General features: G+C 42.1%; 1 protein-coding gene across 1 annotated transcript in view; it reads right to left on the reverse strand.

Moving 5' to 3' along the window:
• The window catches only part of TMPPE (transmembrane protein with metallophosphoesterase domain), a 559,872-nt gene that overhangs the window by 274,278 nt on the left and 267,418 nt on the right, over positions 1–18,176 (reverse strand). The window contains exon 2 of the mRNA XM_044081396.1: positions 10,360–10,470. Coding sequence (XP_043937331.1) covers positions 10,360–10,470 — 111 coding nt within the window. The remainder of the gene's footprint in view (positions 1–10,359; positions 10,471–18,176) is intronic.

Here is an 18,176-nt window from a genome sequence, read left to right on the forward strand (position 1 = left end):
CATTTGTTGTTTAGATAGGATGCAAAAAGGTTGCAGCAAGGTTGGCCCCAGCAACTGAATATTAAATGTGTCACTGTGAAATTAAAGGACTACTCATGCGGCATCAGGACCATTCCGTTCAATTTGTCTGCTAGTACACTGGACAACCCCAGGATGTGCACTGCTATCATTTGCCAGACTCTCAGGGCATCTCAACACAGAGGATAAGAATGTGTCCCCCCTTGCTTTCTGATGTACCATACCACTGCCATGTTGTTCATTTGTATGGAAATCACACCCTTGGGGAGGAGATCCTGAAATGCCTGCAATGCTAGCAGGATTGCTCTAAACTCCAATACACTGATGTGAAGATTTTCTCTAGTGATGATTATGTACCTTGGACCATTCTCCTTTTGAAATGCCCTCTCCACCCTAGAAAGGAGGTGTCTGTGGTCACTGTTGCAATTGGCGATTCTGACTGGAAATTGCAACCCTCGGTTACAGTCAGAGGTGTTATCCACTAAGCAATGTGTTGTTTGCAGACCTGTGTGATTTGGATTTTGGAATGTAAAGGGTGAATGGACTGAAACCATTGTACTACTAAAGTCCATTGCGTACTCTTGCATAGTATCTGGCTAAAAGGATCATTATTATTGTGGATACCATGAAGCCTAAGAAATGCAGGACTAACTTCACTGGTGGTGACGGGTGATGCAGTACTTGTAATGCTGTGAGACAAAGTCACAGAACTCTGGGCTGGGGAAGGCTGACTACTTGCAGTCTGGTGTCTAGGTGGCATCATATAAATGCCTAATCTGTGTTGGAGTTAGTCAAAATTGTGGTAGATTTACAGTTATTCTTAAGTCCAGTAACAACTAGAGTACCTAGTCCATGTGGTGTAAAAGTAGATGCTTGCAGGTAGAGGAGCCAATCGTCAAGGTATGGGAAGACTTGGATACCCGGTAGACACAGGTGCACTGTTACCACTGCCATGATCTTTGCGAACATCCTGGGGGCTGTGGTGAGACCGAATGACAGTACCAAAAATTGGTACTGCTTGCCTCCCAGTCAGAAGTGGAGAAATCTCCTGGATTGCTTTGCTATTCTGATGTGATAGTAGGTGTCCTGGAGATCTACAGAGCACATCCAGCTGTCCTTCCCCAGTGGTATAATGGACTGTACTGTGACCATCTGGAATTTTGTCTGTTTCGCAAACTGGTTCCAGTGACCAAGATCAAAAATGGGTTTGAGGTCCCCCATTTTCTTATTATTAAAGAAAACCTGGAATAGACTCCAGAATCGAAATGGTCATGGGAGACTAGTTAGACAACTCCTTTCCAGTAGTGTTAAAATTTCTATGACTGCCAAGTCCCACTGATTGGATGGAACAATGAAGACTTTCTTCTTTTTCAGAGGTAGAAGGGAAAAGGGAACTGAACAGCCTCTGGATATTATCTTTAGCACTCAGGAATCTATTGTTATTCTATGCCAGGCTTGAGGATGCAAAGACAGGCATCCCTGACTGCCTCCAGAGTGTAGTCTGGCAACTGTTCAGGAGTGCTGAAAGGCTTCACTGGAAAAGGGACCGTGAAAAGCCTTGGTTATGGGGTCCACCTCTGCCTCCAGGATGTCATATGTTAACACTGCCTCTCCCTTTGCCACAGGGAAGTACTCTGTGACTTGCAGAACCACACCTTCTTCCCCAATCTCTGGTTCCTACAGAAAGTTCTTTGCAGGGTAGAGAAGCATACTCCCACCACAGAAACAGCCTACCATTCTGTTGACTCCTGGTGAGTGTGTCCAACTTTAGTTGTAAACAAGGTGGAACCATTAGAAGGAGCATTTATAAAGGAAAACATAAAGCCTTCCACAAAGTAACAAAGGCAAAACCAGGCATAGCAGCGCATGGTGATGCTGGTGCCTGCTGCTCTGGCCGTGATGTCAGCTGCATTACAGAGAAAATGCATGGCCACATTTGAGGATGATTTCAGGGTGGAAAGCTGAGAAGCCACTGTTCTCTGAACAGCCAAAAGAAATACCCCCAAGAGGGACTTGGCGATCGCTTTGGTCAAGTCTCTCTGGAATCTTGTTAAATAAGCCAAACAATAAGTGATCTACGGGCAAAAGACACTGATGCATAGGCCCACTTCCCAAACATGTCCATCACAGTAGATTCTCTGTTAGGAGGATGAATGAATGAACTTTCTTATGATAGCTCTTTTCTGGTGGCTGCTTCCACTGGAGCATCTACAGGTAGACCCTTACTCCAGTATTTCCTTTCCTTAGACATAGCCAAGATGTGGTTGGCTTTTCTGGGGGGATGGGCTCCACCACATCAGAATCCTTCCATGCCCACTGGTCAACAAGGGGTTCAATAGGAGGTACCACCCAGGATGATGCTAGTCTGAAACCACAGGATTCCAAGAACAAGGACTCATCTGGTGAAGGATCTTTGGATGATGACCAACTTCCTCTGTTTCATTAAGGTGACTTCTTCAGAGAGGGAAAAGGGGAAACCTCCCCTTCCTCCAAGTCAGTGTCTTCAGTGAGAGACTCTGGGGAAGAGTCTAAGTGCTTCCGTTTGCACATCCGTTTTCTGGGGACACCTTCTGTGGGAGCAACGGAAGACTCAGAATCAGACAGGGAAATAATAAAGCAGATATCCTCAGAAGCCTTTGGGACTGTCTGTCCCTGTCAAACAAGATGATGAGGAGAAGCAGCAGATCACGGCTGGGATTTGGGTGGAGCAGAACTAGAGGAAGGCACCTTCTCTTTGGAACTTGCCAAGACCTTTTCAAAGGCCTTGAAGGCCGAAGCTGCCAGTGGCACTAGGGACACACACTGATCTGAGGAAGGAAGGGAACCCTTGCCATTGATAATGGCCCCAAAGCCGATCTCAGATATAAACTGTCTAGAGCCGAATCCCAGTGTGGGAGAGACAGCTTAACGAATCTTGGTTTTGATTCACCCCTTGGAACTTGGCACCAAAGCTTTGGCTCAGAGTCTCATCTTGATCCAAAGGTATTAGTGCTGAGACAGAGAGGGAAGCAGTTGGCGTCAAAGTTGAGAGTAGCTCCAGTACAGACAAAGGTGTTCCAATTCCAGTCAGATCCAATAACACTGGAACTGAAGGGCGAGTTGGAATGGATTCTAGTAGAGAAGGGGAAGACTGTCAGAACTTGGTACCTTTCCAGGGGATGGTACATGGATAACCCCAATCTGGATTTGCATCCTCATCATCCATTTGACATCAAGCTCTGTTTAGACTTCAAGATGACTGAGTGGACAACACCACGGAAGGTGGTCGGGAGTATCTCCTTTCCTGGAAGATAGGGGAAAGTAATTTAAGACTTTCCAGTCCCACTGAGTACCTGGCTTGTGAAGAAGGTGATCCCGGCCGAGGAGTCATCAGATCCGATCTGCGACCATTTTTTGGATCAGGACAGAGCAAAGCTGTCAGTCCTTGTGATCACTTTGTAGCAAGTTTAGTGGGTGACTTGCTCCTTTCTTTCTCCTTCTTATCCTTATCGTATTCTTTATCCCTTTCTTGCCCCTTAGATACTTGTCTGATGAAGCGTGCATTGGTGGCACGCGAAAGCGCTTACTTTCTTGGATTTTAAATGAATTAAAGCTTCTACAAATATCCGTGGTGTTTGGTCTAACTTCTACACTTTATTACCCCTTAGATTTAGGTTGATTTTTTTTTGGACAGACACAGAATTCGTCGATGGAGTAGCCCCTGTCTGTGCTAGAAGGAGCTCCTTTAACACAGGCATGTCCCTTCTCCTCTGAAGGGCTACAGCTGTAAAACTGGCATAAGAATGACAATCCATATCTAGATGTGTGGCACCCAAACAATATATGCATTTGGAGGGTGGGTCATGGGATGGAGATTTATGCCCACACTCTGTACTCTTCTTGAATCTGGTAGATTCTGACATGTTGAAGATAGCCTAGAAAAAAATGTAGGTTGCACACTAACTACAGATCTCATTTAACATTAACAAAGACTATTACAAATAAAGATGTATCCCAACAATATATACTTTTTAAAATAGCAAATCGTAATTACTTAATTACTTAGGAAAGGCTTGGAGGCCTTAAACTAACTAACCTAGCTGACTAGCAACTAATACTAAGCCTAAACTTGAGGAAAAGAAGACAAGTGCAAACAGAGAGGAGTAGCTTGCATTCAAAATGATACAGCAAGCTGACTGACAAGAGCTCTTTTGCACCTGTTATCTTTGTGCAGCAAATGAGATCTGAGCATCTAAGGTAGAGTCCAGAGAATTATGGTTAGTGCAGGAGTCAGAGCTCTGGATCCGAAGAAGCTTTGAAGTTGGCACCAAGGTCAGATCTGACAAACCATACATTTAAAATAGATGAAAATAGACAACACTGCTTGTTAGTTTGAGAAACTTTGTAAAGCCTATCGGCATTTTAGGGCACTGAAGATTGTGAATCTGGGTTGTTACAGGCAACATTAAATACATCCAAAAAGGCTGGCACTACAGAAGGAACAGGCAAAGAATGAGGCATAGCCACTTGTAACATATCATTGCATCTCCTCAGTTCAGGAGGGAACATCCATTTAACTCCAATAAAAAAATACCTCATTCATCCTGGCAATAACTGAGAAAATGAAAAATCCTCCAAAGGAGGTTGCAAGGAGCCAGTTTTCCTCAACATCAGAGCTTTAGGCTTGAAAATGAGCAGGAAATAAAGTCCTGTCTCTGTCTATGTTAGAATCATCTGACATGCCTGCCTCAGGACTATTTCTACTGAACTGATTAACAGGCACTGAATTCTGTGTACCAGTACTGACTGACTGCAACAATTTCTTAAGTAAGGTAAAAAAAAAATCATATTTTCTTATACATATCATGTTTTCTGATAAACAATATTTAACCTTTTGCTTTTTCTATACAGGTGTTTTCAATGATCGAATAAGGAGCATTAATATCTATCTCATCAAGAGGTTTCTTCCCCTAAACATGTCCAGTTGTACTCCTTGATATGTTCATGCTCCTGTAAAGATGGTTCTCCCATGCCCAATTCAGACACCTGAACAGCTGAAGAGGATATGGGTGATCCCTGGTTTATAACGGCTGAAAGAACTACACCAGACGTCATTGGGGTGGTGAGCGAGTTCTGAGGAACAGCAGCTGGCCACTACATAGTCACCCACCATCAGCTATGGCAAAGACTGAGCCTGAGGAGTAAGCAAAAGCTCTCTGGTTGTTTTTTTTCTTTCAAGGAAATACAGAAGTCAGACCAGCAGGAGTCGGTTAGTATCCATGCCTTGACTAAGGAGGATGCTTTGGGTGCAGTCAGAAATGCTGGAAGGAGTCATTCTGAAGCTAAGCTGTCAAACAGTTTGCACAGACAGCATACTTACGTTTTCACACACATACAATGTCCCCAAAACACTGCAATTCACAAGCAGCACACTAAATTCAAGTCAGAAAACCCATTAGAATACATTTAGTCAGACAGAAAAATGACAGGTAAGTTTTTAAAGCATGAACACAGGCGGTATATAACCCACAGTATTCCTTGCTCAAGTCACCTTCACACACAAAACTTTCCTTTAAATTTATTTATATATATATATATATATATATATATATATATATATATATATATATATATATTTGTTTACCAGGTAATGTCCGACTGGACAAAATGCCCTTTCTCACAAAATTCTCACAAGTTTACATATACAGTACATTTTACATTTACATTTTCCTTTAACCTATTCTAGAGACGCTAGAGACATTTGCAACATTTTTAAAGAAAATGGAATATTTTAATCGGTACAAAAATTGCTAAGTTTATAGGCAATATTCCAAGTTTTGTTTTAAAAGTAAGAAAATTTTAAAAAGGAGGTTATGTTATGCCACTGTAGCAAATAGGTAAAACCATTTAGGTACCTATCCTTTCAGTGACTGCATGACATGTAATTATGTTAATAGTACTGCGCACATTTTGAAATATGTAAGAAATACATATTCAGGTATTAATCTGGCTAAGCATAGGCACCTTGTATATTTAGCTAGGTGCTAAGCATGCACTGTGCACTATATAGGGACAACCAACTGTGGCTTTAGAGAATTAATATATGGACATGTATCTGATGTAAATAAGAAACAAACACTAATTCCTTAGCTAGACATGTCATGGAAAATGATGTGAATCCTGTTTTTAATCATTAAATTTTGGAACTGATAGGCCAAATAAGCAGGGCGGTGATATAATGAGCCACACAAAAGCAGCTGAATTAAGGTAGGTTTTAAAGTCTGAAGCTGATAAATATCCAGGAACAACAGTGCGTCATTGAAGCACATCTTGACAGACAGAGGCTTGAGGCATTAATTTACTGGAATGGTATATAATATTTGTATATGTTTTACATACTTAAAACTTTAATGATGTCAAAGATCATTTGAGTGCTTGGATTTTATAAAATTGGGTAAATGCCCAATCATGTGAGCATCTTATGAAGCAGCAAGTGACACACATTCATATGCATATTTACATGCTGAAGTGTTTATTAATTATATGAAGACTTGTGTCCTGGAGCAGTTTATCTTTTCACATATCAGAGAATCCTGACAATCAGAAAGAGAGAGTCTGCAGACTTAACTATGAAAGAAAATCACCCAAACATGGAAATTTATGAATTCCTTAAAGTCTGTAGTAAGCAATTATTGGAACCAGACACTTTGTAAATACCCTTGCTGCAGTAGATAGACCAAAGGATAAGTCAAGAGGATTGACAGTATAAGCCACACACAGAAAACATAGAACAGTCTGACAACTTTGCCAATAAGAATGTGGTAGTAAGCGTCTTTTAAGTTTAAAGTTTAAATTAACCAAGAAAATGAATAATGGAATGAAAATTAACAGGGTTTGGAGAGATAACATTTTGATCATTGGGACCTGGACAAACACAGTGAGAAAGGAAAGGACTAGCACTGGTCTTAAAGTTCTCTCTTTCTTTGGCACCATAGAAATATTTGAGTAAAAACCTTTGGCCATCTGGTCTGAGGGCACTAGCCCTATGGTTTCAAAACACCATTTGTTCTAAAACTGGAGGAAATTCAGATGTCTGTTTTTTCAGTATGAGGATGAGAAGGAATCCCCTGAAAAGGAAGAAGAGACTCCATTGCCATCTGTACCCTGTTGGATGATTTTTCAGAAACCATTTGTCTAAAATACCCTGATGCCACTGAGGGCGATTAAGACCTAGACTGAGGTTATAAAATGTGTTGTTGTCTTTCGGCTTTTCCCGGTTAGGGGTCGCCACATCGGAACTCTGGTCCTCTAATGATTGGCAGTAGATTTTGACGAACGCCGAGGTGCCAGCTCGATGTTCAACCATCAACGAAGGCACGCCCATTTATGCATGTCTTTCGAACGCCCACCCAACCGCGGGGAGGACATGCAGACTCCACACAAAAGGCAATCCCCGCACTCCAGCCGAGAATCGAACGGGAGAACCTCTTGCTGTGAGGCAACAACACTACCGCTGCACCACCGCGGCATACTAAGGTTATAAAATACTGCATGATAATTACAAGGATTGGGAAGAGAGATTGGATAAGCAATTCACAAAGAGACAAGGGGGGGGATATGTATATCTCCCAAATATGCAACAAAGTCTAGAAGATTTAGGATCTTTGCCTGAAAATGTTTACATAGGTATTTTTATACCCCAAGTAGACTCCAAAGAATTTTTCCTCAGGTGAACAGCAAATGCTGGAGGTGTGACCGACTGGGGAGATGATGTTTTTTTTAGTTATGCTACAGAATCGGAATTGCCTAAACATAGTAAAGCCTTGCTGGGTCTAATTATGGTGGCTGCCAAAAAAGCAATTACTAGAAAATGGAAATCAAAGTCTAGACCAACTTTACTAAAAGTAGTGAATATACTAACAGAGATAAAATAACTGGAATTAGGATCTTTAGAAAAGGGAAGGCACACACTACATAGAAAAAATAGGAATTGCGGGAACAGTATATGCAGAGCAGGAACGAGGTTTAAGAGGCAGAATTTGAATAAGCTATACAATGCTTAACTGACAATGACTAGAAGATTTACAAATGATTTATAATGTTAAACTACAGTTGTTTTAATGGTGTCTGTGATGTAAACTGTTTGAACTAATGTGATATCATTTTGTATGTTTTTCATTTATATAAATGTAAGATTGCCTTTGTCATATGTGGAAATGTAATAAAGATGCTCGAAGAAAAATAAAAAGACCTAGACTAAGGGATAGGTTGTGGGTGGGGTCCTGTAAAGGAAAGCAGTCATTCTGGCTTTTTAGATGGTCTGTGGTTCTTGAAGGCTCTCGCTTTCTATGGTCTCCTTGCCATTGCTTTTTAAAATCCTGTTTGTTAGCATTTTGCTGTTTAAAGTGCTTTCTGAAAAAGAGTGCGGAGTTAAGAGAAAGTTTATATTAAAGTTAGACAAGCAACAGCTATGGAGACTATCAGCGGATTCATAAGAACACTTTAAAGAGTGTCTGGTTACACGGGTCACAGATATAATTAAGACATTCAATTAATTCTTTACCTCAGAAGAGGTCTGGTTACATGGGTAACATATATAATGACAACATTCAATTAATTCTTTACCTCAGAAGAGAGGGTTAACAGTTATGGTTGTTATGCTCAAAAAATAAGCCAATAAAAATTTTAACATATGAGCCTGGCAGATCAAAATTCTGAAAGCTAAAGTAGCAGAAAAGCTTTCCCATCCTTAGTAAGAAAGGATGGGGTTAGCATTAATAATCAAGTTTATAGGGTCCGCTTTAAGATTAGAAAACATATATGAGTATGATGTACTTTGTATAACCTACCAGACTTTTTAAGATCATGAGGTTGGCTGTCAAGGGCGTAGTGCAAACTGTTAAGAAAACATTCTCTAAAGTTGATAAAACAACAGGGACAGCAGCAGGCTATGGAATATCCAGATGCAACACTTCATAACACTTTTGCTAGGAAATAGGAATTGTATGCTGTTCCCAATGAAATACCCCTTTTATTTTAGATAAGGTAACACTTTCCTTAGAATCAGAATATTTAGCTTGTGAAAAATCACTGAAGAAAAACATTCCCCCTTCAATTCCCTGTTCTTCTGACACAGAATCTATGTCAAAATCAGAGGGAACTCTTTCTTAAACTGAATTAAGTGACGAAACACAATTTGAAACATTACAAAAACAGAAATTAATTCCTTAGCAAATTCCACAGTAATAGAATCAGGAGTAATGAGATTCTTCATGTTTTGCTTTCTTTTCCTGGGACATTCCATAGAAAAAGACTGACTCCTTGCAGGGGCCTATCCTGGGGTCAGGCAGCCTAGTACAGGCTATGTGGCTGACCCTCACCCACTCCTTCCCCCAAGACTAACATGACTGGCTCTCCCTTGCCTGGTGATGACAACCTTAGAGCTGCAAAAGATGCTTAACTCCTGGTCCTTGTTGCCTTCTCAAAGTGCTGCTCCAAAGAGACAACAATGAGCGGTCCAAGGAACAAAGTCTGGTCACAGCATAGGAACTCATCGGCAGCTGAGGCTGTGAGGGAGCTGTCCTGAGACCCAAAGACTCCCCAGCAGTTTCTTCTTCCTCTTGCAGCCAGAGACAGGAGAAACAGAGGAGAACAGTAATAATTCCATGGAACAGATGAAAAAGAAACCTGAAAGCAGGATAGCTGAGTCTGTAAAACATTTACCTTTTTTGTCAGGAGTGTGAGTTTACTACAGCAAGGCCAGCTATGACTAGGAAAAGGGAATGGGGGTTGTCAGAGAATTGATTTGTACAGTGAACAAACCCAATCAACAACTATATATACATCATGAAAACAGAAATGTAGTCACATTTATACTCATATTCTGGCAGAAAATGTTTATACAAGTAGAACAAAAATGTAGGCACCTGGTTACAGAGCAAGTGAGCAGTTGAAAGACAATATTGCTACAGAAAAATAAAAAAAAGCCAAAAGAAGCACATCTGCTTATTTCAAAATGACTACACCTATTAACTGTCTCTACATGGCAGACATGAAGCCCTGAACAAGGCTGAACACACCCATGTTTCTACTTGAGTCTGCTGGGGTTGGCAGGTAGAGGGAGGAATTAGAAGCATAACTACTGGCTCAAGCATCCTAGAGGATTGTTCCAGCCAAGACTACAACCCACTGTGTGTACGAGCAAACACATGCATTAAGCAAGTTCATCACATTTTAAGGAAAATACACAATCAACTCTGCTAGTGTCCTACAGTATTAGCCCTTGGTTTTTCTTTCTTTCTCAACCTTAATCACGCTAAAAAACAAATTTTGCATGCACATGTTTAAGAAAACAATATTTACCTGTTACAAAATAAGTCCCAAGGTTTGATTTAAGGTCTTTTAATGGTTCGACGGCGGACTTAAGATTCACCACTTGAGAATCTACAAGATCACCAACAATCACAATGACATCTGAAAAATAAAAGCAAATAATAATGTTGTATACTGGCCAGTCATAACACTCTCGCCACTGACCTCCCTCCCCCCAAAAAAAGAAATATTAGGCAGTTCAGGAGTTGGACAGTAAATGGTTCCAACAGTGCAGGCAAAAATTTATAACCATAAGCATAAATGACTAAATGCTGACAGCAAAGTTTGCAATATTCTACCCACTTATCCTCTGTGGCAATATTACAACTATTTGATATTCTGTATATCTCTTTCTTAGGCTTTCATACTACAATATCCAACATTCTGCTTCTTTTCCCCTAAAACATACATCCGATAATTCCACTCCTAATGCAAAGTCACCTCTCATATTCCTAGTCTACCTTGAGGGGAGATCTCATCTTCCATATTCTATTATTTATATGCTTTTTAAATGAAGTTTAGACAAATGGATGGCAAACTGCAAAGTCAACCACAATTTAGCACCCATGTCCCTCATGGACAGGGCAACAACAAGTTATCCCAACATATCCTTGTTCTGTCCATCTCTGGGTTATTTGAATGCAAAACATAAGAGCTAAAAAAGGTACAGTTGTATAGACTTACCATAAATTTAGATGTTTGAGTGTATTCACTATTGCAGTCATCACACTTTGGTTATCTGCCTGAAGGTAGCCCTCAGTCGGGCCAAATACCAGAGTCTTGGGATTTCTGCATCGGATTCTGTCACCTCTTCAATGATGTCAGGTCGTCAAGGGTATAAAACATGCAGCCGACACTATTACATCAGTTTTGTTTGCCCCAGATGTCAGGAGCCCCCAAAATAGGAACCAATTACATGGTGTGGAACACCTCCAGTAAAAAGTAAATACCATTGCCATAAGATATGGCCAAAAAGAGGATAGGTAGAAAGTATAGAAAAGTTAGTGGGCTGGAGGGCGGGTAACCAGGACTGCAACAGTGAATACACTTGAACATCTACATTTATGGTAAGTGTACACAACTGTACTATGTTCTTCATGTTTCACTCTTGCAGTCATCACACTTGGGTTGATTCCCAAAGCTGAGGAAGGGTGGAGGCAGTAAAGAATTACTAGGGCTGGCTAGCAGTCCTTGTAAGACTGCTGTGGCAAATCCAGCTCTGGATATAGAAATAAGTAAGTGGTAATGCCTGGTGACGGTGTGTACAGAACTCCAGGTTGCAGCTTCCAGGATGTCCCTGGTAGGGACTCCCCTGAGAAATGCTGTAGAGGTTGAGGTAGCCCTAGTGGAATGAGTTCTGATCCCCTGTGGGGTAGGTTTTCCATGGTGTTTGTAGCAGAAATGGATGCAGTGTGCTATCCAATTGGAAATGGTTTGTTTTGAAATGGCCTTGCCCTCTGCCCCTGTAGCAAAGCTGACTAGCAGCTGGTCAGATTTTCTGAAAGGTTTAATCATGTCCAGGTAGAACCTGAGCTGTCTGTGCATGTCCAAAGAGTGCAGGATCCTTTCCCCTTTATTCTGAGGATTAGGGAAAAAGGTTGGTAAATGGATGGATTGGTTTAAAGCCACACTGGATACCACCCTTGGGCATAAATGATGGGTTAATCCTGAGGGAAACCCTGTCACCATGGAAAATAATGAAGGGTTCCACAGTCATTAGTGCCTGTAACTCAGACACTCTTCTTGCTGAAGTGATGGTTAGAAGTAAGGCTGTTTTCTAAGACAAAAATTTTAACTCTGCTGCAGCAGCAGGCTCAAAAGGGGGAAGTGTGAGCTTCTCTAGTACAAATTTAAGGTCCCAGGCAGGGGTGGGAGCTCTCCTCGGGGGCCTTAAATTGTTAGCTCCTCTCAGGAACTGTTTGATGAGAGGGTGAGAAAAGAGAGGTGGCTCAGTATTGTAATGAGCTGAGATGGCAGAGGCGTGAATCTTAATTGATGAGAAGGATAGGCCTTTGTGGAGCAGCTCTGCTAGGTAATCTAGGATTTGAGGTAAGGTGGGAACGCTGTGTCCTTCCCTTGAAACTGGCTCCAAGAACAATATCTTTTCTACTTTTCTGAATAGGATTTCCTAGTACTAGGCCTTTTGGCCTCAAGGATGACATCCAGCACCTGTTTGCTGAGGGTTGCTGGTGGTGTATTCAGGGGATAAGCCAGGCTGAAAGGTTCAGGGTTTGCAGCTGTGGATGCAAAATCTGTCCCTCCTGCTGGGACAGCAGGGAAGGAGTCAGATGTAGGTGCCAGGGTGGCACTGCTGTCAGACTGTGTAGTAGTGGGTACCAGTGCTGGCGTGGCCAGTCTGGGGCAATAAGGAATGTCCTTGGCCTGTCATGCTTGATCTTGAGTAGTACTTTTGAGAGGAGGGGCAGACGGGGGAAATGCATAAATTGAGAGGTTTTCCCATATAAAGGATAGGGCATCCACTTTCTACGCTTGGCTGTGAGGCTTTCTGGTGCAAAATTTGCTCAACTGATGGTTTTGGGGGGAGGCAAAGAGGTCCACCTCTAGTGTCCCTCACCTGTAGATTACAAGTTTGAATGAGTTGGGCTCCAGTTTCCACTCATGTGGGTCCTTTAGATTTCTACTTAAGTTGTCTGCCAGTGAATTTTGTTTGTCTGGCAGGAATTAAGCTTGAAGGTGCACTTGGTTGCTCAAGGCTGTGTTCCACAGGGCCATGGCTAACCTGCACAGTGGGTAGGAATGGGTTCCTCCCTGCTTGTTTATGTCCCACATAACAGTGGTGTTATCTGTCTTTATCAGGAGTTGTCCTGGAAGGATAAGGTATTTGAAGGCTGTCCAAGTATTCTGTACAGCTAACATTTCTTTTTGATTGATATGCGGGGGAATTTTTCCTGGGCTCTATTTGCCTTGAATGCATTTGCCTGCCATGTGAGCCCCCCATGCATAGTCTGGTGCTTTTGTTGTCAGGGTCTGGGCGGCGAGGGGTTGAGTGAAAGGAAGTCCCTTGTTGTGGTTGCATGCCTCTGCCCACCAAAGGAACTATGCCCTTAGACAAGGAATGATAGGAATCAGTGTTTCCAGGTCCTGAGAATATTGACACCAGAGACTTTTTAAGTACCATTGAAGTTTCCCCATAGGCAGTCTTACATATGGAATTAGTAGAATGCATGAGGCCATGAACCCCAGGGCTTGCAGTACTTTTCTTGCAGATAGCTGGGTTTTGGTGGCCATTAGTTTGAAGCAATTTATCAAATAAACCTGTTTTTCTGGAGTGAGGAATGCCATCTGGGAAGTTGTGTTCAAGCTTGCTCCCAGGAATACAATCTTTTGGCTGGGCACCAGTTGTGATTTCTTTTCGTTGATGGTGTACCCTAGAAAAGTTAGGAGTCTCTTTACAAGTGCCAGGTGGTGAAGTAGCAATTCCTAACTGTCCACCTGAATTAGGCAATCGTCCAAGTATGGGTAAATTTGAATATTTCTCTGCCTGCAGTATGCAATGGCTGGAGCCAGGCACTTTGTGAATACAGTGGGCGCAGTAGATAAGCCAAAAGGAAGTGCATAGAGAGTGCCCTGAAACATAGATATTTCCAGCAAGATTCCCTTATGGGGATGTGCAGATAAGCTTCTTTTAAGTCAAGGGTGATTAGCCAGGTGTCCTTGGCTAGCACAGGAAGAAGCTGTTGCAGTGTAAGCATTTTGAATTTTGGGACCACCAGGAAGGTGTTGAGATTGACAGATCCAGGATAGGGCAACAAGAGCTCTCTTTTCTGGGCACCAGGAACAGTCTGGAGTAGAAACCCTGTCCCCTTTGCTCTATTGGAACATGTTGAGTAGTCCTGATACTGAGAAGAGAAAGTACTTGCTTTTGAGCCTCTGCCCACTGGTTTGGAGGAAGGTCTAGCAACCCGCTTGGGGTTGGCAGTGAGTGGAAGTAGAATCTGTATCCATGGGATAGAATGTTTAGGACCCATCGGTCCTGGGTAATGGACATCCAGTTTTTTGCATGCAGTGTGAGTTTTCCTCCTAGGGATGCAAGTAATTGGGCATGGCTGGGAAGGATGACAGACAAGTCATTGTGAACTTTTTCCATTAAGGGGGAGGCTTACCACTCCCTGTTTTGGAAGTGGGAGCATTCCATTGTTTAGATCTCTGCATACCCTGAGACTGTAGTCTTGGTGGTCTGTTGCCCCTGGGTTTGGACTGAGAAGGCCTGGGAGGGACTGGAAAAGACCAGCTTTTAGAAGGCCAATGCCTACTGAAGTTAGGTGGCTGCACCTGTAAGAAGTCTTTAACAGTTTGCATAGATTTAGTTTTTTCCTCCATCTTTTTAAGAACTTCTGCTTTTGTGTCAAACGTACATTCCTGGTTTAATGGAGCATCTAGTAATTTTGCTTTGACATGGTCTGGCAAGATTTGTTCCTTCAGCCAAGCATGCCTTCTCAGTACAGACCCAGTGACAGCAGCCCTGCAAGATGCTTCTAAGGCATCAAAACCACACTGCAAATTATGTTTACTAACTTGGTCTGTAGAATGCATTAACTCTTGTAAATATTTATTTTCTGTACAATCTGGAAGCAACATTTTTTGTTTAATAAGTTCCATAACGTGCTGCCAGTACTTCAACATTTGAAACTGGCAATTCAAAGCCCTGATGGCAAGAGTTGCAGAGGTATATACCTTCTTACCCCATCTGTCTAAAGCTCTAGAATCCCTGTCTCAAGGGGTAGGGTTTTTGGCTGCAGTAGCCTTAATGCCTTTAGGTCCCTGGGAAATGGTCTCTGGATCCCCAGAGGGATTCTTAAAGAGAAATTTGTGAGGGTCAGGTATTCTGTAGTACCTGTCAGGCTTTCTAGGAGCTGGTGGGTAAAGTATCAGGAGTAAGGCTGGATTCCATGAAGACATCATCTACAATATCCAGGGCAGGGGATATAGCTACAGGCCTGTGCTGAGGCAAGTCTAAAAATTCTCTGAGTCTTTTTTTTGGACTGAGGGTAGTCCTGGCATTCCCATCAGAAATGCTCTCTTAAGGTATGCAAGGTTTCACCAAAAGAAAAGTCCTCTGGAGGGGAGGCAGAGGGAATGAAATCCTCTGCATCTGAATCCTCATAGGTAGATATGGGTATGTCCTGGTAATCAGAGGGATCAGAGTCATTGGACTCATGGTCTGTAGAATCAGAAGGAAAAATCAATTCTTTGCCTTTTAGAGGGGGAAGGCTGGCTTCCCCTAATTAAAGTTATAAGGTCTTCAGCCATTCTAAGCATTTGTTTCTGTGGCATGGGAGCTTCAGCATGCACTTTGGTCGCCGGTTTTCTAGGCATAGTGCAAACTCTGGGCCTGAAAAACTCAGTAGTTTTAGTCAAAAACAAAGTTGTCGGTTTCATACGAACATCGGAAGGTCAGAATACACCCTCAGTAGCCGGTGCCTGCACAGCTGCTCCGGACCCATTAAAGGTAGAGACATCCGCAGATTCCATAGTCGAAGAAGTATCTCGCAGCATACCGGACTCCGAATGGTTCTCAGCAGAGGCCTGCGAATCTGTAGAAGCAGGTATCAGGGGCTGCGAAGGCACCTCACCGAGTACCAGCGGACTGGCGACTAGCTTAATGGAAGCACCGTTGGCAGATCTGGACCTATGCTGTTTGTCTCGGTCTTTAGCCTTACTTTTTTTGGAAGATCGGTAGTCGGATGGCTTATCGAAGCCATTTCAGAATACAAAGAACGACAGCGAAAGAATTTAGCGACAAAGATAGCCCGATGACGAATAGTTTGAGCATTAAACAAGGCACAAAACCGACAGCGGGGAACGTCGTGGTCTGGGCCTAAACAGTTGACGCAGTAAGAATGAAAATCTCTGTGAGGTATTTGCTTTCCACCAGCAAGACAATTGTTAACTTTTTCTGACATTGGTTAGATCAAGAAAAAAAGGATGCCCAGCGGGGTACTTAGCTTTAGAAGACTTCAGGTTTGAAACTCGAAAAACAAAAATTTCAGCTAGCAGCCGACTGGCACTTGCGAACTGCTTCTGCTTCGGGCTCCCACGCGGCAAGAAAAGCTGATGTGATGGCGTTGGCTGTATGCTTTATACCCCTGATGACCTGACGTCATGGAAGAGGCGACAGCATCCGATGCAGAAATCCCAAGATTCTGGTATTTGGGCTGACTGAGGGCTACCTGCAGGCAGATAACTCAAGTGTGATGAGTGCAACAGTGAAGCACGAAGAACATCTACAATGAGCATATAAGGCTAGGCTTCTTAAAATCCTCACAGATCAATAGTCTGGTAAGTACTTATGAACCCATGAACTTATAGAGAACTTTTCATACCACTCAAACTGCACCAATGGTTAATTCACTATACAGTCTTTGAGACTAACTGCATTTCTGTGTCAACACAGGCATCAGAAAGCAATTTAGAACTCTCCTGATAATAAATTTGTTTCCTCATGCTCTCTTTTTATTACAAAACTAATGATTGTAAATAATGTTAATAAAAACGTGAAAGGTGATTTATTTATCTAATCTATTTTCTTCTTTGGCTCAAGCACTGGCTGAAATCAGGCAGGTAGTATCAGTTGTCTTTCTCTTTAAACAACTAAAACAAAAACGTAAAGAATGGTACACTGAAACTTCAAAACCAAAAGATTTACCAAAGAACTCTGTATAAACCTTATATTATTCACTGCATCTTAACCCAACTATTTCACTGTACATTTTTTGTGTTTCCCATCCTTTAGGATGGCCCCCCATTGAGATCACACAAGCTATACCTTCCAATGCCTTCCCACCCCCTCCCCAGCCAATCATCAGCTACCATCCATTTAAACCCCCCCCCCAAACAATCATCAGCTACCATCCATTTAAAAAACATAACACAAAGATCCTTCAGTAGTATGGGTCTACCTTCTAGAGGGGAAATGTCCTCTGCATCACATCAAATTCCATCACAGATCATGGCCAGGGACTATCATTCAAGAGTTTGTGGATACCATCCAACTGAATAGAATGCACTGAATTCTTGAAGGTGTCATAAGGAATGAATATGTGTATTCCTGTGTAGAGATGTAAAAGGCTTGCTCTCACCAACTTCTACTATGCAAACCAGTAGCACTAGCTCTACCACTGGTATCCATCAAGGGACAGCTGAGTCCCTACCATTCCTTCAGGAACAGGAAAAGTAAATAACAATGAAGCATTCAAAGCAACCTTCCTTTCTTGGACGTCCTATGACTTAACTGGCAGGTAGCCAATAGGTCCCTCCTTTTGACATGTAAGTTGGTTTTCTTTGTGCATTTCTAAACATAGAATCTGCAAAGAGGTAGCCTCATGCACAAAAGCGGAGTATAAAGACCTCACAAGCCTTGCTCTCTCTCAACTACTAACACCTCTTAACTCAACTTCTTCTCCACTTCACTGCCCTGACTCTCATTAACCCACAGAATATCCATCATAATGTAAATATGAAATATAATGATGATGTAAAATGTGCATGTCTTTCACAATTGCAGCCACATATATTAATTGCTACTGTACAGTTTTGGTAGTTAGTTCTGTTCTGTTTTTGACAGATATATATATATATATATATATATATATATAGCTTACTGCCTCTCTGGTTCCATTCTTCTTTGGGAATTATTTCACCAGGACATTACCTGCAAATGGTCAGTCTTGATCAGTGTACCACACCGGGAAAAAAAACACAAAACAGAAGAAATAAATGTAGTGGGCAGTTAGCAACCTTCCTTTATGAACAGATATGCATCAAAGGATCGGCCATGAATGGATGAA

The sequence above is a fragment of the Protopterus annectens genome, chromosome 8.part0, assembly GCF_019279795.1.
Source record: "Protopterus annectens isolate FY-2018-M chromosome 8.part0, PAN1.0, whole genome shotgun sequence".
NCBI classification, from domain to species: Eukaryota; Metazoa; Chordata; order Ceratodontiformes; family Protopteridae; genus Protopterus; species Protopterus annectens.